The sequence below is a fragment of the Sebastes fasciatus genome, chromosome 18, assembly GCF_043250625.1.
Source record: "Sebastes fasciatus isolate fSebFas1 chromosome 18, fSebFas1.pri, whole genome shotgun sequence".
Classification (NCBI taxonomy): domain Eukaryota; kingdom Metazoa; phylum Chordata; class Actinopteri; order Perciformes; family Sebastidae; genus Sebastes; species Sebastes fasciatus.
This window is the reverse complement of record NC_133812.1, coordinates 20,466,515-20,488,141: the sequence shown is the minus strand read 5'-3', so window position 1 is coordinate 20,488,141 and position 21,627 is coordinate 20,466,515. Positions and strand designations below refer to the sequence as shown.

At 43.3% G+C, this 21,627-nt stretch overlaps 1 protein-coding gene across 4 annotated transcripts in view; it reads left to right on the top strand.

Moving 5' to 3' along the window:
- Positions 1 to 21,627, top strand: part of ncoa1 (nuclear receptor coactivator 1) — a 59,868-nt gene that overhangs the window by 30,210 nt on the left and 8,031 nt on the right. For all 4 annotated transcript variants that reach the window (XM_074614721.1, XM_074614718.1, XM_074614719.1 and 1 more), the window contains 19 exons: positions 2,789 to 2,894; positions 6,005 to 6,171; positions 6,529 to 6,635; positions 6,739 to 6,916; positions 8,925 to 9,104; positions 10,595 to 10,687; positions 11,647 to 11,787; positions 12,533 to 12,680; positions 12,770 to 13,751; positions 13,959 to 14,186; positions 15,490 to 15,868; positions 16,675 to 16,857; positions 17,858 to 17,972; positions 18,111 to 18,279; positions 18,563 to 18,883; positions 19,328 to 19,429; positions 20,021 to 20,444; positions 21,015 to 21,183; positions 21,309 to 21,498. In XM_074614721.1, the coding sequence (XP_074470822.1) occupies positions 2,806 to 2,894; positions 6,005 to 6,171; positions 6,529 to 6,635; positions 6,739 to 6,916; positions 8,925 to 9,104; positions 10,595 to 10,687; positions 11,647 to 11,787; positions 12,533 to 12,680; positions 12,770 to 13,751; positions 13,959 to 14,186; positions 15,490 to 15,868; positions 16,675 to 16,857; positions 17,858 to 17,972; positions 18,111 to 18,279; positions 18,563 to 18,883; positions 19,328 to 19,429; positions 20,021 to 20,444; positions 21,015 to 21,183; positions 21,309 to 21,498 (4,365 nt within the window). In that variant the 5' untranslated portion in view covers positions 2,789 to 2,805. The remainder of the gene's footprint in view (positions 1 to 2,788; positions 2,895 to 6,004; positions 6,172 to 6,528; positions 6,636 to 6,738; positions 6,917 to 8,924; positions 9,105 to 10,594; positions 10,688 to 11,646; positions 11,788 to 12,532; positions 12,681 to 12,769; positions 13,752 to 13,958; positions 14,187 to 15,489; positions 15,869 to 16,674; positions 16,858 to 17,857; positions 17,973 to 18,110; positions 18,280 to 18,562; positions 18,884 to 19,327; positions 19,430 to 20,020; positions 20,445 to 21,014; positions 21,184 to 21,308; positions 21,499 to 21,627) is intronic.

Genomic DNA, 21,627 nt, shown 5'->3' with positions numbered 1-21,627 from the left:
GGTATGCTAATGGCTAAAGTGATTTATTAACTTGAAAATAATCAAAACAAGGCTAACAAATAGATGGGAGGAATCTGTAAATACAGTAGGGCAGTAGGGAGTGGATGAGTGAAAATGTGCTGCAAAGGAATCACGCCACACAACCACTTTAGATGAAACCACGCCTCCTCCCGTATGAAAAGCCTGACTGAGTACTTGTGGCCTCAACGTGTTCTTGTGATGAGCTTTCCTACGCTGTGAGAAGAGTGTGTGGATGGAGCATTAAGTTGTTAAATGTTACTCATTTAGCGGCTGGCTAGTTAGCTTTAGCCACGATGCTTTCATGCTACACTGGTTACAGAAAATGAGCCCAACAGCGGACTGGTGGCCAGCAGCAGCGCTGGGTCTAATCGGTCCATCTGCCTCACTCCCCGCCGCTAGGAGACGGAGCTGCCGACCGCTCTTCTACCGGCGAAATAGACGAACGGTCCCTCTGCCTCACTCCCCGCCTCTAGGAGACTACGGAGCTGCCGACAGCTCTCCTTCCGGTGAACTAGTCCAACAGTCTCTCCGCCTCAGTCCCCACCAGGAGTAGAGTGGTCAGCAGCTCCATCTCCTAGTGGCGGAACTAGTCTAACCATCCCTCTGCCTCACTCCCCGCTGCTCAGAGGCTATGGAGCTGCTGAACCCTCCTCCTGGCAAAGTTGTCTCCAGCGGCGGGGAGTGAGGCGGAAGGACCGCGGGGTGCACTAGCTAACTAATTCTTGTCTCATTTCTTGTCTGATAAACAGTAAATTCATCAAATTCAGAGCCCGATATTGGATTTTCCAAGCAAATGTTGTCATATTTTAGAGCGTGGTTTCCATCGGCAGCCGTCGACACTGCGTCGAGGCTTTTGCCATACAGAATTAGGGCGTGGTTTCATCTAGAGTGGGTTGCAAAAACAATAGAGGCCACCAGGGCTAGCTGCTGCTGCTTATATGCATGGGGCACACCGGGACCAGGTGCTGGTGATGGTATCCGTACCAAAACTCAAGTGTTTTATTAACAAATTATAACAAGCACTAGTCAATGGTTGACTGAAGTATTGCTATATTGTGGAACTAGTGTATGATTCCCACTATATACACTGCCAACCAACCATTGGTTTAACGGAAATGTTGCATTATTCCTTTATTTCCTGCTGCAGTCGATTAAAACACCGTTTTGTGGGTGCACACAGGCCTGAACATTCAAACACACACAGACATACTAGTCCTTTTTATCTTGAAATTTGTGATGCATTTTGTTTCCTGCCATTGATGTGGAGCAGGGCTCTCATTTCTCTCTGTGGCGGATGGATCTTTAGAGTGCTGCGTGTTAGCAACATAAGGAGGGCCGAGGAGGAGAGAGGGGTGATTTGAGGTGAAATGTAAACGAGGCTAGTCAGGAAGGATTAGCGTCCTGTGAGCAGCGTGGCCCTGCGGCAGCACCCGACACCGTGACAATGGCTGCTTGTTTTTTGCGGTTTACCCAAGGATTTAAAACGCTTTGTGTGTGCCTGTATTTTGTGTGTATGTCCAAGATTTACGGATTGTTATTTAGATACAGCCTGGATGTGGTTTTGCAGATTAAGAGGCTTGAGTCCATCTTGATGTGTACAGCTCCCAAGAATACATTAAAGGCTTTCAGATGTATTAATCTCTCTGAAAATCTTTTACAAACCTGATTTTTGTCAACAACAGGTTAGTAATAAAATAATAATCCCTGTTTGTCTCTACAGTTTGCTAAACATGATAGAAATTCCCATTTTGCTTCTTTTTGCTGCTTTGTGTGTGTATCTGGATTAATAGGATGGTCTTAAATTCAAGTTTTGATTCCAACTTTAATATTTGTCTTAATGGATCGTGCAGGAACGATGTTAACTGTCCCTCTATAACACGGTGTGCTTCATCAAATGTTGCAGCGTTTCCTGTTGCCATGGTTACCCACCCGATGCGGCGAGAGAGGTGCAGGCGGTAGACTTTGCAGATAAAGAACAGACACGAGTCCATTAAGAGAGAGACTGGAGAGGAATGTCAGAAACATAAAAGATAAAATAATAGGGAGTTGTTTTTTTTAATATGATGCAAATCTACAACTATGTTAACCACAAACTACAGGGATGAAAAAATGGCTATAGATTCATATCAGGGTTTGTTGCAGAGCTGCACAGACTGTACTGGAGTTTACCATATGTTACTTTGTGCATCCCTTATGTGTTCATCCAAATATCAAGCAACATTTAAATGTCATGCATTGCCTCTATAAATACATCTAAATAAATATAATGTTAACTAAATACAATGTGGAAGGTGTTATTTTCCTTCAGAGGACTGACAAAGATAACAAATCAGTTTCACAAGAATACAAAGAAGCGTTAAAACTGTCTATCACTACTGCTACAGTGACTGTTAAGTTTGCATTTGGTTTTGTAATATTTTGCTTCTCTGTTCTTGTTCTGCTGAACCGTAACCTCAAACTGAAGTTCATATGAGTTGTGAATTCTGTGAAACCTCTCCACTGGCAATATGCCATCTAATAAAATGCAGTTATAATTACTGTATGGCAGTAACAGCTGTTATGTAAGGGATGATTGCAAACCAAAACCTGCTGGACAGTTTCATCAAAGGTTTCCAAAAAGTAATTACTGAGTTTCATTTGAGTTTGGTGGCAGTGACAGTACTCACTTTGCAAGTGTGTTTTTAGGTTTTGGGGAAAATTGCAGTATTACTTGCAAAAATTATTTTATTGACCTTTCCTCTCTTTACCATGTGTTGCTCCTCTACAGGTCAGTTAAAGCTGAAAATGAGTGCAGTAGGGGAAAACCCCCTGGACCCTGCCACGCCAGAGTCACGCAAGAGGAAGGGCTCACCATGCGACACATCAGGGCAAAGGTAAAGACCCAGACACGTATTCTTGTTCTTAAATTTTGTGTGAAATTTGTGAATTTAAGGGACACAACTTGATATTGTTTTGTTTATACTCGTGCCAGGCACCGTGGCGCAGGCCTCCACAGAAGGTGTTAATGCTCAACGCGTTGTTCTATGCAGTATTCTCCGAAACCAGAAGCCAGAGGGCATACAAACGAAAGATTCTGTGAGAAGAAGCAAGAAGTCAACAAGTGTAGCTGGCAAAACGCCATAAACCAAACTCCTCAGTGCCGGGGAGGAATTGTAATTAACTGTAAACTCATATCTCATATTCATGGACATACTTTATCACCTTTATACAATCAAAGTAAAGAAAGGACTCAAATATGAAATGTTTTATAATGAAACGAAGGTTGAAAGATTGAAGATCCTGTAAACAATTTGATTTGGCAAAATAGAGATCTCCTGCTTTTAAAGCATTTAAAACAAGCCGTTGCGCTTTACGCACAATACGTGATGATGTCATTTTTGGAGCATAAACCCGGCTTAACTGTTGTGCAAGTTTGGTACCAGGCAGAACCTCGTTCCTGTTGTACTTATATAGATATGTTACATCTGTTCAAAACTAACATTACTATTTAAGTCACTTTACATTGGTGTCACAATCTTCACAGACATTGTACATTGTACTGTATATAGTCACATCCTGAGTTACATAATGGTAGCAAAACGCTAGCTAACAGATAACTACATCAAGAGGAGTTAGCCTAATGTCAGATCACCAGCGTCAGCTACCTGAGTAAAGGTAGTAAAAGTTAACAACGTGAATATATCCTTCCACCGCATACTGTAGTCCTTGCTGTCGACTGTCGATCTAACACACTGCGGCACCCAGCTAAGCAGAACCAGCATCGCCATGTTTGTTTTTGTCAAGCCTGTCGGGCGTAGCAACAGTAACTAAGGGGGCCGGGATTTAGGATCGGTTGTTGAATGGCTGATCAACAAGTTTATCGTTCCTGCTTTGATGTAATGTGGTCATTTTGTGCATTAGGGATTAACAACCATGTTGTGTTGTCCCTTCTAACATAAAGAACAAAGATCTGAAAGTAATTATGTAAACTGCATAACAATCATCAATATTCATTGGCAAGTAGATCTTGTAATCATATAATTGTAAAGACATTTATCTGAGACAACAACAATTACAGTCCGCTCAGCTGATATTTTTCTTTTAAGACATTGGAGCAGAAACAATCAGTGGAGTTAATTGATTACTTGCTATTTTGATAAGCTAATAATCATTGAAGTCATTTCTCTCACAAAGCCTTCCCTTGTTTCGCCTCTTCAAATGTGAGGATTTACTGCTTTTAATATTATTGTAAATGCAGATTTCTTTTGCACTAATGGTCAGACAAAATAACATTTGAAGTCATCACCTTGGGATTTAGGAAACTGCAATTTTTTTACATTTTAGAGACCAAATGAATAATCTATTACAGGAGAAAATGATCAGCAGAATAATAGATAATGAAAGGAAACATGTGACCTGTGCATGCCAAAGATCATAAGACATTAGTTACTCAAGCATTATTAGATAATATAATAATAAATAATGTGGTGCACTGAGTTATGAGAAATGTCACAGGGGACATTTTTCTGCAATTAGTATTTTTACCTTCAATACTTTAAGTACATTTTCCTGATTATACTTACATACTTTTCCTTAAGTAACATTTTCACTGCAGGACTTTTTACTTGTAACGGAGTATTTTAAAGTGCTTTAACTTCAGTAAAGGATCTGAATGTCTCCTCCACCACTGAGGGTGACAACATGAGAAGAAGAAAAAGCAAAATCCTCTGGATCTATAAAAGGCTTTAGGCTTTAGGGTTAAACTTTTAGGTTAGGATCAGGTTTAAGGCAGGTCACGTTGTGGTGAAGGAGTGAATGTTGTCAGTATACTGTACTGTGTGTGTGAGTCTATAAGGCCCGATAGCTGATGTAAGCTGATGTAACAGCCCAGCTAGCATTTCTACAGCAGCTACACGCAGCCACTGACCTGCGCATTCACACAGCAGCGTCCTCCCTCCTCCCTCCTCCCTCGGCCACCACGCCTGTGTGTTCTGGCTGGCCAATGCACTGACCTACTTTTGCTGTTGTCGTCTCACACACACACACACACACACATACGCACATATGCACACATTCCTTTTTTCATGTTTACCACATACCTTGCTGCAACTCGTCGGTTTGAGAGTACATTATTGAAGCTGGAGAATAAGGTGAAGGCTGCGTGTAGAGTCTGAAGAAGCAGATTTAAGTTGCTTTTTAATATTTTGTGTCGATGACTTGTGGCAAGTTTCTTGTTTACATATTACGGAAACAGATTACAGGCAGCCGGGTGAAAAACCACGGAGCTTATACAGCACATTGTGATGTTTCTTACACATTTTCCAACTCGGACACTGATAATTTAAACCACCTGTTGTTTGAAGAAACAAACTCTTGTGATCAGAAGTTCAAATGTTTAATCTTTTGACTAATTTTAGTTGACATTAAACAGCACCATGTTGGACTAAAACAGAGGCATCGTGAAGTCAAGTAAAGATCAGGGCTGCAACTATTTATTTTCTCAATTAATTTGTTATTAATTTGATCAGTGGTTCCCAACTTTTTCCCCAACAGGGGGCGACTCCTCTGGTTGCAAAAATAGGTCTGATTGTATAGAAGTCTGAGAAAATGATTCTACTTCTCACTTGATGTATTACCTCAGTAACCATTGTAATCATGGATTATGGTCTCAATCGCTAGTTTCAAGTCTTCTTCAATACAGCATGATGTTCATTTAGTAAATTATGGACCCATTTAGAGTCATATAGACCATAAAGCAGGGGATGCTTTAGGGCGCGGCTACCTTGTGATTAACAGGTCGCTACCACGGCGTTGTCCGGTCTGGAAGTGGTCCGTGTTTTGGTCTTACAACTTTAACCCTTTCACAGTGTGTTTTCAGTTCATGAAAGCTAATTGTAACATTTTGGTCGCCTAAAAATCTCTTATTCAGTGTTCAGTTGTACTTACCTCCACCATCTCGTGTCACTTCTGGTTGCAAAAAAACAAGATTTGTCTTTCTGTGCAGCGTGGAGAAGCGGAGACGGGAGCTGGAGTGCCGCTACATCGAGGAGCTGGCTGAGCTGCTTTCATCCAACATGAGCGACATCGCCGGTCTCAGTGTCAAGCCCGACAAGTGCCACATCCTCAAGAGCACCGTGGACCAAATCCAGCAGATGAAACGGCGTGAGCAGGGTGAGGACACACACACACACACACACACACACACACACACACACAAACACACAAACACAAACACACACACTCATTTTCATGTTTTTAAAGGTAATTTCCCTTTCAAAATTGTAGAAACTCAGACAAATAAAAGCATACAACAGTTCTTTATTGTTTCTCAGAGGATACAGATTTATAATAGATCAAAACTCAGAAAATGTTGTGCTGAATGTGAGGTTTACTTGGCTTTGGAGTTTCTAGAAGCATTAGATCACATACATGTTATAAATTACATTTGTTTTTGTAATGAAGTGTTTTATTTTACAGGAAGTTTCTGTGTATACAGATTCCTGATGTGTGTTTGTTTCCTCCCGACAGAGAAAGCAGCTCTTCTGTCTCCCGATGATGAGGTGCAGAAGAGCGACATCTCCTCCAGTAGCCAGGGGCTGGTGGAGAAAGAGGCGCTGGGGCCCATGCTGCTAGAGGTGAACAACACATTTCCTACTCACCACCACCACCGCTTCAGGGATTTTTACTCCAACTCAACTCACACAACCTGATTTTCTTTTACTCCTCCTCCTCATTCAGGCCCTTGATGGGTTTTTCTTCGTCGTCAACCGGGAGGGCCGCATCGTCTTTGTTTCAGAGAACGTGACGAGTTACCTCGGATACGCCCAGGGGGAGCTGATGACCTCGAGCGTCTACAGCATGCTCCACGTGGGAGACCACAATGAATTTGTTCGCAATCTGCTGCCCAAAAGCCTTGGTGAGTGAGCTCTGGGTTTTAACCATAGACTGTACGTAAAGATGGACGACATGACAGCTCCCCAAAAGTGAAGCCAAAACATCTCGGTGGTGGCTGCAGTATAGGTTATAAATCCCGCCTCCTCCATGTTAGCGGATGGGACATGGGCCAAACTAAAAAGTCAAAGTACACATCAAATAAATGTTTCTCAAAGATGGTTTCTGTCAGTTTAGGTAGTTTTTATCACGCTGATGTTTGTAAAAGTGTTCATTTTTCTGATACGTTTGGTTTTAATCAGTTATTTGATGCTATAAAAAGGGGGTTAAACGTCATGATTGACAGCTGTGATTGACAGCTGCTCTGAGTGAAGTAGTCACAGCCGGAGGCCCGGGAATTTGTACGAGAGAGGAGATGTAACTTTATCTTTCCATATCCGTCACCAGTCTGTATGACAGAACATGTGTCAGTTTGATCATAAATGTAGTTATAGAGATATTATGGATAGTTGTTGTAGCCAAACAGCTACGGGACCTCGATACCGCTGCTGGCTCCAAATTACCTTAGAATCTCAAGATGGCAGCTCCTGTATCCAGGATATTTTGGCTTCACTTCTGTACAGTGGGAGGAAGTAGAGACGCGACGTCCATCTATGTATACGGTCTATGGTTTTAACTGAGTGTGCATCTGCTCTCTAACTCTTTATATCCTAGCTTTAAGATGAAAATAGTTGTTATTCTTTTAAAAGATATTTGGTAATTGCATTTTCAGTATCTTCAAGTGTGACAGTTTCCATGCCAATGAAACCCATTAAGGAGATGGGTTTTGGCAGTAAAATCTGAATACAGTCCTTAATACGGATAATGAACTTTGTTTATTGATGAAAACGACGGTAGCTGAAGCACATTTGAAGAGTCATGAAGAAAGGCAGAGTGATGAACTATAAAAATGTTGAATTAACACAAATTGAAGTGCTCTTCACAAAGCTGCTTGGAGAGGGATGAACGGTAAAGTCAGAGTAGAGGGTATGTGTGGGTGAGTTCTAAGATTGAAACAGTGACTTTCTTTCCTGTGATGATGTTATTTTAATTTTTAGCAACAGCCTTGAGAAGAGATTATAACGAACATGGAACGGGGCCTGAGTGGGGTCACATGAGGACAAAAGATAAAGGAGAGCAGTAGGCGACGAGGTTGAGCAGTTGTATTTTCTGTTCTGATCTTGTAATCCCTTTTAATGTTGTGCCAGCCACTACAGATCTCCTTTCTCCTTAAAAACCCACTCATAGAGATATACACATGTCAGTTTAGCCACCTCAGTGACACACACAGATTAGTCTTACAGGAGGGTCTTTCAGAACATCTGGCTGTGATTTTACAACACAAAAAGAATCATTTTAATGCTTGGGCAAAATGAGAAAATATATATTCATAATATGATGTGTAGCATCTAAAAATCTGCTGCATTCATATGACGCCAGGAGTGATTACTCACTCAACAAGATTGGCATCTTCCGGCAGCCTTGAAGAAGAAAAACATTTGAAATGAGACATGAGATTTGGCAGGAACCGTGTTGCTTTATGGCACAAATGTATTGCTTTACAGTGTAATGCTGGAAATCAGTTGCCTGTTTCACAAAAGCAATTTGCAAGCAATGGGCTTCATGCAAGAACCACTCGTACCAACGGATTCGTTCTTAAGTGGCTTGTACGAATTTTCTCTTATTTTGATTTGATACCTGCATTCATGTTTATTTGGAGGTAGTCTTCTTCTTCCTTGTCTTTGCACATTGCTGCGTTTGTTGGTGCATTACCGCCACTAGTAAAGTCAGTGGAATAGTGTGAAACCACTGGCAGGAATTTGTATTGCATCACTAAAAAGTAAAACGCTGACCAGCTAAGAAAAACACAATCCATATCCACAGGGTTCCTTTAACATTTTCCCAAGGCATGCATTTCTTTTTAGTGTTAATAACAACCAGTTAATTGTCATCATCAATACTGAACTCTGTGTTTATTGTCCCTTCTTGTGCAGTGAACGGTGTGCCGTGGCCGCAGGAATCCGGCCGAAGGAACAGCCACACCTTTAACTGTCGCATGCTGAAGAGGCCGCCGGACGAGTTGGACTCAGAAAATCCAGAGGCTCGGCAGCAATATGAGATCATGCAGTGTTTCACCGTGTCCCAACCACGGACCATGCAGGAGGAGGGAGAGGGTACATGCACACACACACACACACACACACACACACACACACACACAAACACACAATGAGTGCACACAGTCTGCATGCAACCAGTCAATAGATTGTACAGTTGTTAAAACCAATATTAACAATAAGAATTTAAGCAAGACTAGCTGATTATAATGATTTATCTATAATGTTTGCTTTCTTTTTTCATCTTTATTTTGTCTTTATTTCTGTAAAGGCCTTTTCTACTATTATTTTGAAAATATATATCACAAAACAGTTATTCTTATGATACTTATTTTGTATACAGTAAATATGTTACTTTAAAAGGTTGATAACTAGTTCATAAATGGTCTGATTTTTTCTTTTTACTCACGAGTGAACATTTAAAATCGTATTAAAACAAAGTTCCACTATCACAACTTCCACTATCTGACCGGTTGGACAGTGACCAGATTCCTGCAGGACATTTTCATATTTTTTTTGGACTTGTTGGTGCAATGGCCTTGTATTGATAAAACAGTATGATGTTGTTCCTGCATTGCAGATTTACTGGGCTTTTGAGCTCTGCCTGCTTTTAGTCATTTTGATAAGAACTGGCCCTTGTGGATTGTAGACAGTATCCTACGTCTTTCTGTTTTTGTGTTGATTTTAAGTCCCAATATCTGTTGTTTGCATTAAAGTTACGATTGACAACTCACTTGACGTATGTTCAAGCTTTGATTGGCTGATACAGCTTCTCATTTATACAGAGAAATCAACATAATGAGTTTTAGTTTTGACAGGTTGTCATGTATTTTTTTACCACCTGCGTGTATCTGAGAGGGACATTATAACATTATACATTTAGTAATTTGTGTAAATTAGAGGGTAAAGTCAACTTTGATCGTGTGATATCATGCATGGTTCACTCAAAGGGATAGTTTGTTTTGAAGTGGGGTTGTATGAGGTACTTATCCATAGTCAGCATATTACCTACAGTAGATGACGGTCGGCACGGCCCTAGTTTGGAGAAACAAACAGCACGGGAGCAAAGAATATAATGGAATATTTTCACCACAGACAGCCCTTTCCGACGGGGAATTGAAACCGTTATCTATGCTCTCTTCAAAGCCACCAGACTCCATTGACAAAAACTGTAATTTTACCTCACAGATCATGGGAGTTGCTGGTCTACCGCTGCCTCGATCGGTTAGATTGTTTGTGGTATTATGTGACTTTGGTGAATCTGAACTAGCCCTTTATAACACCGCCATCTACTGTAGGTAATACACTGAATATGGATAAGTACCTCATACAACCCCACTTTAAAATATTCAAACTATCCCTTTAATAATTTCACCACTGTGCATCTTTTCCATGGCAGTTTTGACATTCACAGTTTCTCTTTTTTTCCATCCCTGTTAACCTTTTGTTTTCCGTGGCTTACTGTACCAAACGCACACACACACACACACACACACACACACATACACACATGCTAACCTCACCACTTGTGTCCTTTCTTGCTTCAGACCTGCAGAGCTGCCTGATCTGTATTGCCTGTCGGATACCTCGCGCCCAGCCGTTCAGCACTGAGTCTTTCATCACGAAGCAGGACCCCACAGGTAACGCACGCACACACACACACACTCTAGGGCTGCACGATATTCGAAAAAACTGACATTGCAATATTTTTATCAGCGTTATGTATTGCGATTTGACAAAATACAGAAATTTTCACCCTAAATTTTGTGCATTCTAAAGTTAAATGTATCAATCTGGTTTAATTTGAGAACTAAATTAGATAATTAGATTAGCTAGATCTATAAACAGTTTTGGGCTGTAGTAAAAAAAATTCTCATAAATTCATTGGTTGTTCAGATATGAATGGTGATGACAGCAAAAAAAGTCACACTCACAACACGAGATAGGCTCTGGGTTGGGTGGGTTTCCGACATCGCCGCAGACCCCTTGCACTGAGGACAGTCCCCCCCCGATTAACAGTTGCATCGGGAGCCCCGTCCCTCCCCCACAGGGAGAGAGGGTGCAGCGAGCATTACGTCCTTGTCCGCGAGCCACCTTCACCCCGGGCCTTTCCAAGACGGTCGCGGCACACCGCTACAGGGAAACGCGCTCGCCAGGGATAGAATTCTCCCTCACCGAGCGGCCATCTCTGACCTGCCGAGATGAATCCCCGGACAGACGCAAACCACACACGTTGAGAAGTGTAAACCTATATACGGTTCATTATGAAACTTTGGCAGGTCTACCTAGACTGTACATAATTAATGGGAAACACTGGCTTAGTCATGGAAAATGAGAACCATGTGAGTTTCCCTTTTGTAACCGCAAAAAAGTTGTTGCATGACGCATCCTGCGATGTGACTATTGTGCATGCTCACAACGCAGTGTCAATGCTGAAACGATATGTCATGCAGCCCTATCACACACAGGTATAATATAATAGTCAGGATTCCAAAAAGTCGTGGAATTGCTGGAATATGTCAGTCAGAGAAATTGAAACTACTGCAGATGTTGAAATCAGTGTAGACTGATCGTGTGTGTGTGTGTTGCTCTCCTCCAGGGAAGATCATCTCCATAGAAACGAGTGCTTTGCGAGCGACAGGCCGGCCTGGCTGGGAGGACCTGGTCAGGAAGTGCATCTACGCTTTCTTTCAGCCGCAGGGCAAAGAGCCCTCCCACGCCAAGAAGCTGCTGCATGAGGGTGAGTAGCCGCCATCGATTGTTCAGCCTCACTCCCAGAAATCATTGACACGCTCGCTGCCAGCTTTGTCATGGTTACCAGAGTCTCAGCAACTACTTTTATATCATTATAATAGATCGCATTGAATACTAAATGAATACCTTTTATAAAATACCTTTTCATACAGGAGATGTGTGTTGTGCAACAAGTAGTTCCAATTCTGCATCACCTTCAGCGTTAGTAGTTTTTCTTTACTGTATATGCAGATTTATCTAGTGGAAAGCAGAAGAAGGGGGATCAGAATAGACAGCTTCAGTCTAGGGCTGCAACTATTAATAAATCGATTGATTGTTTTGTGTATGAAAAGTCCGAAAATAGTGAAAATTCTCACCACAAGTTCCTAGCGCCCATTTCAAATTGCTTTATTTTTGACCGACCAACATACCAAAACACAAAGAGATACAGATTCAGAGCTCTTTAAGACTGGATAGAACAACAAACAAGAGATGAGACCAAAGTCTAAACCCTGTTTGCCTCCTTCTCTTGCCCTGTGTGTGTGTGTGTGTGTGTGTGTGTGTGTGTGTGTGTGTGTGTGTGTGTGTGTGTGTGTGTGTGTGTGTGTGTGTGTGTGTGTGTGTGTGTGTGTGTGTGTGTGTGTGTGTGTGTGTGTGTGTGTGTGTGTGTGTGTGTGTGTGTGTGTGTGTGTGTGTGTGTGTGTGTGTGTGTGTGTGTGTGTGTGTGTGTGTGTTGGTATCCCCATCATCAGTGATGACCCATGGCACCGCTATCAGCCCGTTGTACCATTTCACGTTAAGTGATGGCACCCCGCTCAGCGCTCAGACCCGCTGCAAGTTCTGCTGCCCCCCCAACCCTGACGTTCAGCCCTTCATCATGGGCATTCACACTATTGACAGGTACGATCTTTTTCTCAGCTGATTTTGGTAGCACTTTTTCCTCTTCCCAAATGGTCTCCTCAGTTATCTTCTTATTTTTTTTCCTCCAGGGAACACAACACTGCTAGCTCTCAGGAAAACACTAACCCCAGCCTTCCACTGACCCTCGGCAGCCTCGCCACAACTCCCTCCCGCTCCCCTTCCCTTCCTCCGGGCAGCAACTGGACCCAAGGCTCAGGCATCGCCGCCTCGGGCCTTCACCCCAACAACACCAACACCTCCCCCCACGGACACAACCCAGCCACACCCGCAGGCTACCTGACGCCCAATCGGACCTGTCCCCAGCAGGTCAACAGCCCCTCTCCTTTGAGCAGCCCACTCACAGCCACCCCTACCTCTTTTATGTCACCCAGGATGCAACGGACCAGTCCTGGGTTAGGGGGAAGCCCCCGGGTACCGGGGAACCCCTTCTCTCCTTCCACACCAGGCCTCCACTCCCCAGCCGGGGAGCTAAGTAGTGGAGGCAGCCTCAACAGGCAGCAGTCTGGCGGTGACGGGAGTAGCGGCGCCAGCGGTGGGTCAACGGGGTCCTTCTCCCTGTCCTCCCCTGTCCTTCAGAGACAAGCCAGTACACCCACCGGCCCCTCTACTCGGTCTCCATCTGCAAAACCGCCAGAGGGAGGAGAAGGAGGGGGAGAGGACTCTGTTAAAGCCCCCCTTCCTTTTGCCTCACAGCTGGGTAACCCCAGACTCAATCAGCTCCTGGATAGCAATGGGACAGGAGCTGAATCTAACAACAACAGACTCCACTGCACCTCATCACCTCATCCTCCTAACCCTCATCCCGCCCCTCAGTGCCCTGCCTCTCACAGTACTCTAACAGAGCGGCACAAGATCCTGCACCGGCTGCTCCAGGACACTAGTCCCAACGATGCCTCCACCACCAGCGAGGAAGGACTAAACAAAAACGATGTTGATATCAAGAGGGAGCCGCCTGCCAGTCCGGCTCTGACCGCAGGGCCTCCCAAGTCCAGCTCCAGAGAGCCACAGGACCATCAACTACTCCGATTCCTCCTGGACACAGACGAAAAGGTGACCATTAAATAGGCCCTTTACGTTCCTTTTTTTTAGATTTGTCAAGTATTTAATACTCTGATCAACATGGGAGTGGGTAAATATGCTTGCTTTATGCAATTGTATGTATATTTGCATCCACTCTGTAAAATCCATATCATTTGTCCTCTTGAGCCATGACAACATGAAAAACACTTAACAAAAAAACCCACTTTGTTTGTGAAGGACTTGGGAGACCTGCCACCTCCATCTGCTCTCAGCCTGCAGACGGTCAGGGTGAAGGTGGAGAAGAGAGCCAGCGTGGACGGAGTGACCTGTACGGGCTCGACTGTTGCGGCAGGAGGTGCATCCAAACCTGCGAGACTTTGCGGCAGCTCAGCTTGCATCAGCCCCAGATCGAGCCCCGTCGGAGAGAACCGCCGAGACGGCCGCAGGGACAGCAGAGACTCCACGGTACAGTTGTTGTCAATGTCGTGGTGATCTGTGATAACTAGTCCAAAGATTTGATAATTATCCTGGTAGAACGTTGTAGAAAAGTTTAGTAAACAAAAAACGTATTGGCAGAATATGTTTGACGTCATTTAAAAACGGTATCAGCATTATTTTTTAACTATATAATGTCCTGCTATGTTTTTGGGTTGTCCGTCCATCCGTCCATCCCATTCTAGAGCGAATATCGAACATGATATCTCAGGAACGCCTGGAGGGAATTTCTTCAGTTTTGGCACAAACGACCACCGGGACTCACAGAATGAACTAATTAGATTTTGGTGGTCAGAGGTCACTGTGACTTCAAACATAACACATTTTTGGCCATAATTCAAGAATTCATATTCTAATTATGACAATTTCACACAAATGTCTAACAGGATAAAATCATGAAGTGACGACATTTTGGATGGACAGGGATGTAAACTGCAGCTTGACTGGTTGGCGGAGGCAAACAACTGATTTTTAACATTTAAATATATTCAATTTCTATATAGGTATTTGCTTCAAAGATGAAGTATCTATCAGGCCATAGGTCAGAATGGGATGAAAGATAGACAACACAAGAGTTTAAAAGCCTCATCAGAGTTACTCTAGAGGTCTTGCTGAGCTTCACAACCACCCAGACCAAAGTGATTTGAACTGAACTGACTGAGCAACTCTTCCATCCTTGACAGCAAAGCTAACGTGTTATAGGGTTGGCCTTATAGAGCAGAACGACTTTTAGACAGTATAGCTATTACCTCATACAAACCAACATGACAGCAGTGTGATATTATTTAAGCCAGGTTGCAACATGCTTTCAGCCGACCTATATTGTATTTGTGGTAAACCCAACTGGTTCAGACTACACCACACTCTGTGTGACACCCAAATCATAACTGTGATGACCTAATGATGTAAATGTGCGTCTTCCTCTGCACTCTGTGAGAACGATTACTTCCTCATCAAGCATTGGAATTTTCCTCTATTGAGCTTTGCTCCTGCGTTGGCAGTCTCCTGACAGCTGTTGTAAATCATGTTGAATGTTTATTTTCTTGGACTTTGTCTCCACTGTAGGCTCAGCTACCAGCTGCAGCCTTTGAAGCTCACTGGCCTTTTGACCTTTTGTCTCTCCCCATCTCTCTGTCACTGATCCTCTGCCACCCATTATTCTTTACCCTTTCACACCATTACACCATTCATTCATTCTTCCATCCTGTCTTTTTCCTCACCTTTATCCCTTTTTTCATTTGTTTCTGCTCCGCTCTCCATTTCCTGCCCTCAGATGTCTGGTGGCCCTGTTGACTTGGACCCTCTCACCCAGCTGCTGCCTGGCCTGAGAGGCCCGAGTGGGGCCAAACAGGGCAGTGAGGATTCAACAACCCCTGGAGGAGGCCCTCAACTCCACTCTCCAGCCTCTCAGCTCCAGTCCCCCTTACCTCAGCTCCAGTCCCCCTTACCTCAGCTCCAGTCCCCCCTACCTCAGCTCCAGTCCCCTCTGTCCCAGCCTCAGTCCCTTACCCAGATGCAATCGCCGTCACCTCAGCTCCACTCCCCTTCCCCCCAACTCAAACTGCAGTCACCCAGTCAGCTTCAGCCCGGCGAGGCCAGCGCTCCCCGCAACGTAAATGTGAAGAGAGAGCCTCCCGGCACTCCTAACAGAGGTACAGTTTCAACTTAGCAGGGAGGGGGGGGTATCAATTAGGAGGGAAGCATAATAAACTACCTACATACAACCTATGGACACTGGTACGAAAGAATATTAGGGCCAGGCATAAGGATTATTTTTTTAATTTTGCATTTTGCGAATAAAGGAACGGTCACACGCAAAATCAACTTTAGCTTTCCATTCACTTCCGTTTCATGCAAGCGAAGGGGCGGAAAAACATTTGCTTCCATTTGTGACGCAAATTAACATCGACGGATTGGCGAGAAGTTAAACTTTGGTGAACTTTCAGGTGAATATCGCCTCAGCAGGTGATGGTCCCCTCGGAACTAATACTGAAAGTTCGACCTTATTCTAAATAAATAAATCATCCTCCTCTTTTTCTCAAAAATAAATAAATTATATATATATATATATAGATATACAATTGATATTTAATTCAAACTGAGTTTTAAAATCATTTTCATGTCAAATTACATTAATAGTGTTTTTTTAAATTGGACTTTATATAATAATTATATTATTATTTTTATTATAAGTAGTAGTAGTAGTAGTATCCAGTATAGTAGTATGATCCAGAAAGCTCACTCTATTTTATTCATTCATTTATTTACCTACACATTGTTAGTCTGTGTGCCCCCCAGTGGCTATTGGGAGGCATTGCAGTGTCATCAGACCACACACACACACACACACACACTAGTTCAACATTGCAAAACTGTGCAAAGTGTGAGTCGGTATTTCAATATTCAACATTTGTGCATCATTGTTTATTTGTTTATTTTCTGTGTGCTTGTTTCCCAGGACTCAGTGATGGCGGCCCGCTCTCCGGCTGCAGCCTCCAGAGTCAGTCACCTTTTGACTTCTGCAGTCCCCCTACTCCAAGTCAGACGCAGAACCAGGGACAGGGAGACCCCTTCCAGACCCCCAAAGACAGCAGCCTCTTCTCAGAGGCAGAAATTATCAACCCATTCAGTTCAAGCACTGGTATGTGTAGAAAACATAATGCACACACCTGAACGATCACTGTTATCCATAGAAAATGACCACTGTGGGACACGTGTCTGGTTGTAACTCAACACTAAATCTTCTGTAGCAGTAAAGCATTGTTGAGCTGACCTATAGGTTAAAGTTTCAGTGCTTCTACGTACATAAATGACCACATTCAACATCACCATTGGGTGTGATCAGACTGTATTCTGTTACATGTATGACCTCACATGTGATGTAGCTTTGCAGTATACTGTAGAAGAGAGCAGCACAATGCTACATCATTGAAACAAGGTGAACATTTGGCATCAAAAGCAAGATTTTAAGTTGCTGTTTAAATATAAGTCTTTGCATATTGTTTTAATATGATTTAATTATAATTGTTGAATCTGATTATTTTGAGTCCAAATTCAGTCAATCAATCAAACTTTATTTGTATAGCACCTTTCATACAAGTTAGTGCAGTTCAAAGTTCTTCACAGATGACTGACAAGCCAAAAGTAAGACGGAACAAGCGTGGACCGTGAAAACAACAGAAAAGACAAAAACAATTTGATAATTTGAGACAAATGCACACGAGACAGTAAAATGATAAGAATGTAAATAAATTAAATAAAAAGCTATAATAATAGTACTAGCAGTAAAACACTGTGAAGTAAAAACTAGATTAATCAAATAATACAACTTAAATACAATAAAATAAATTATTAATATAATGATAATAAAATTATATAACTTAAATACAATAAAATAAGTCATTAATAAAATATAATAAAATTATATAACTTAAATACAATAAAATAAATCATTAATAAAATATTAAAATAGAATGAAATTATACAGCTTAAATACAATAAAATACGTGAATAAAATAAGAACCATTGTTAATCAAAGGCCTGGCTGAATAGATATATTTTAAAATTGTGTTAATAGATTTTTCTGTGGTGTTAATTGTGTATTTTTTCCCTTTTTAAAACTGTATTTAAATCTGTCTCAGGCCTATCCAAGATGGATGTGGGAGACTCCCAGTTTCAGCCTCTGGCTCTGTCAGACACCTTGTCCTTTGATGGTCTTGGAACGCCTTTACAAGCTCCCTTGGCATCACCACAAGAGTAAGCATTACTGTACTCTCACAACCCAATCTATTGTCATTATTTTCTATTCTGCAGTTATGGGAGAAATATGCTTTAAAAAGTTGATTCAACCCACTGATATTGATGCTAATGTACAATGTTTCTGTGTGTGAGCAGGCAGTGTGTGCCCTGTACGCTGGATGAAGTGCTGGGCCCTCCGACCACGCCCGAGGGCCGGAACGATGAGAAAGCTCTGTTAGAGCAGCTCGTCTCCTTCCTCAGTGGGACTGATGAGAGTGAACTGGCTGAGCTGGATAAGGCCCTGGGTATCGACAAACTGGTGCAGGTGAGTGTGTGTGCCTCTATCTGTGCTCAGCGTCTCCTCTCCTCATCCCTCTGTGTGCGCGAGTGTAGTGTAGTGGCGTTTTGAGGCAGATGTCCCTTCGCGTTATGCACCTCCTCTCCGGCAGTGTAAATCACATTTAAATAGAAGCAACAAATTAAAAAAAATTCAGCATGTTGACGAGCTTAATGTAGCAAAAGGTTGTTTTATTTCTTGTTTTCAAATGTAATTTTCATTTATGATAAAGAAACAGATCATTAATATCTCTTTGTCGGCCTCTTCCCAGGGTGGCTGTTTTGACGCTTTGCCCCAAAACTTCCCAACCCAGCAACCCACTGCCACGCCAGGTTCCATGGACCCTAAACTCCCCACCTACACTTCCCAATTTACACCAGCTCCACAAGCTCAGTTTCCTCCAGAGCTGGCCACGGTGGTGGGGCCACAGGGTCTGGGGTTCGGAGCCCCCCGAGGGGCATTCCCCGGCGGGACGACGGGCATCGGGCTGAGGCCAGGCATGATGCGACCGCAGGGGATCGGCACTCAGCTCAGGCTGCCGCCCAACCAGCTGCGCCTACAGCTGCAGCAGAGGCTGCAGGGACCACAGCAGGTGAGCACACAGAGGACGACAGATAACGCCTTTGCTGCTTACGATGCTTTTACAACACACTCTCAGGGTATACTAGTACTTTACAGTCACAAGCAAGTGTGCAGTGACACATAGTTTGTCTTATTAGGTGTAATTTATCAACGTATCACCATACAACGGTTCGCATGAAATCTTCCGAAAAGTTATTCCTCATTTTTTGTGCGTTTTCTTACAAAAGTCCAGCAATACGTGTCAATTTCCGCTCGTTACATGCATAGTCTTTTTTATATTAAGTTTATACTGTGAAATATGTTTACTGCAATTTTTATAATGAAAATCTGGAACGTGTATGCTTCATGTAACAAAAATAAAATCCTGCCCTCCCTTTACTGTATTATCATCCTCTCCCTTCTCTCATCCTTCAACAATCTCTCTGACCTTATTTTTTCTCTATCTCCACCTCAGCTCCAGAACAGGATGGCGGGCATGACTCCGTTTCCTGGAGGAGCCCAGCATGTGAACATCGGGATTCGTCAGGGGGTTCAACAACCTCAGATGCCCTCACAGGTGAGTCACGGTGGCTCGGCTCACCCTGACCACCCACTGCTGTTTTTCTACAGAGCCGGAAAAGACTATCAAAATAATTTGTTTACATAGATTCAACCACTTTGCTGAATTAATACTTAAAGCTGCTGTAATCAATATTTTTCTATTCACAATGAATTAAATAACTATGTGCAGGGAGATAATTATCAGCTCTACGGAGCATTTTATTATCTCTTGGCTTATTTTGGTATTACAGCCTGCAGTTTTGATGATTTGGTTCACCACTTCACAGAAACTTAAGTTAGCGACTAGCTGGTGAACAAAGTGGAGCATTTAGTGGCTAAAACAGCAGATATTTCCCTCTGGAGTCAATAGAGACTAAAAATAGAGCTAAGAGAGTGAATATTTATGACTCATCGGATGGCCAGAAACACGACTCCATATGGTCGCTAATGTTGCTCTCAGTTTAACTGAGAGAGCCTTCAGGTGTTTTACTAAACTTAGAAGTCTAAATATGGCTTTCTGAAAGCTGCAGGTTCTCTGTGTACGGGTGACCTCCTGAATAACGAGGTGTATTGTATTAACTTTGCTCTTTTCCATCCCATCTCTCAGCAGCCTCCGCTGAACGCCCAGATGCTGGCCCAGCGTCAGAGGGAACTCTACAGCATCCAGCACCGCCAGCGCCAGCTTTTCCAGCAGAAGGTCATAATGATGAGACAGAACATGGCGGGCGCTCCGACTGGAGCCGCCGGGCCCGTCGGAACCGCCAGGATCCCAAAAGGTCCCCCAACAACACCTCAACCGCAGCAACAGCAACAGCAGTTCAACTTCCCACCAGGGTACAACCAATTGACGGGAAAATCCCCTACCTCACCAAATCGCTTCAGCCCCATGAGCGGGGGCCCTTTGGACAACAAGCTGCCCGGCAGAGTTCCCCTGAATAGCCAGACGCTGATGGGAGCCGTGCAGGGCCAGTTCAGCACCACCGTCAACTCCTCACTGCCGCAGGGCCTGTTTCAGCAGTTCGGAGGGTCCGGTGAGTTCAAGCAAACATCCTCCACCACAGACCAGACTAAGAATCCACAACATGTTCCATTCAAATCAGTGTTTGTTTTGCTACCCTTTGTTGTAGATAATTATAATTCAACATTACAATATTAAAGGTATAAATGCAACAGTTGTCGGTTGCTGTTTGTAAACGCACAACTTTCAAAGTTGGCTCCTCCCCCACTTTTCAACAAGGGAGAGAGAAAAGAGAGAGCAGCGATGGTTTAACGAGCTAAAGAGTGAATGAAGAGAGGGAGCGGCGTTAGTGAGAAATAAAACGTTATTGCGGAAGCCTAGAAACGTCCTGAAAATAGCAAAATAAGAAGAAAAGAAAGTACAGGCAGAGGGCTGCAAGGGCTTCACCTTTTCACGTTGTTGTGAATATAAGATGAATATATAAAAGTAAACATTTTAAGAAGTACTCCTGCGATAACCACTTACAGTAGCAGCAAAGATGGAGAGAAAGTATACTAAAAATAAACCCAAATTTAGATGTCACTTAATCCTACACACTGCGCTTTCAACTGACCTAACATTTCTACTTTTCCTCTTTTCAAAGCTATCACCCAGCAAGACCCACCTTTCCCTCCTGAGATGAGCCCGACCAGCCCGTTGTTGTCCCCTCAAAACTCCACCTCCCAGAGTCCTCTGCTTCAGCAAGCCCCACCCCCTGGCTACCGGTCACCAGAAATGAAGAGCTGGCAACAGACGGGCATGGCCAGCAACAGGTTAGGAAGTGTACACAGTTGAAAGGCTGTAATGCAGAAATTACATTGTGTTTATTTAATTTATATATTTAAATGACTTCCACATGTCCTCAGTGTAATGTGTCTCCTCTCATTGTTTACTGCAGCCTGTTCAGTCAGTCAGGACAGGGTGCAGGGCAGGCTTTTGGCCAGCAGGGGGTTTACAACAACATGAGCATCACCGTCTCCATGCCCGGGGGGTCCGGTGGTGTCGGCTCATTACCTCCCACGGGGCAGCCGGTTGGCATGAGCAACAGTAACCTCAGCAACGTCGGCTCAGTGTGCAGCGACCAGCAGGTTAGTGACTTTTAGGCTCTTTGAGGATTTTTTTTTTTTCTTGATGGGTTGCTGTTTTGTGTTTTCCATCCATCCATCCTCCTAACACCTGACTTTGTGGTGCATTTCCCTGGAGTTTTGTTGGAAATG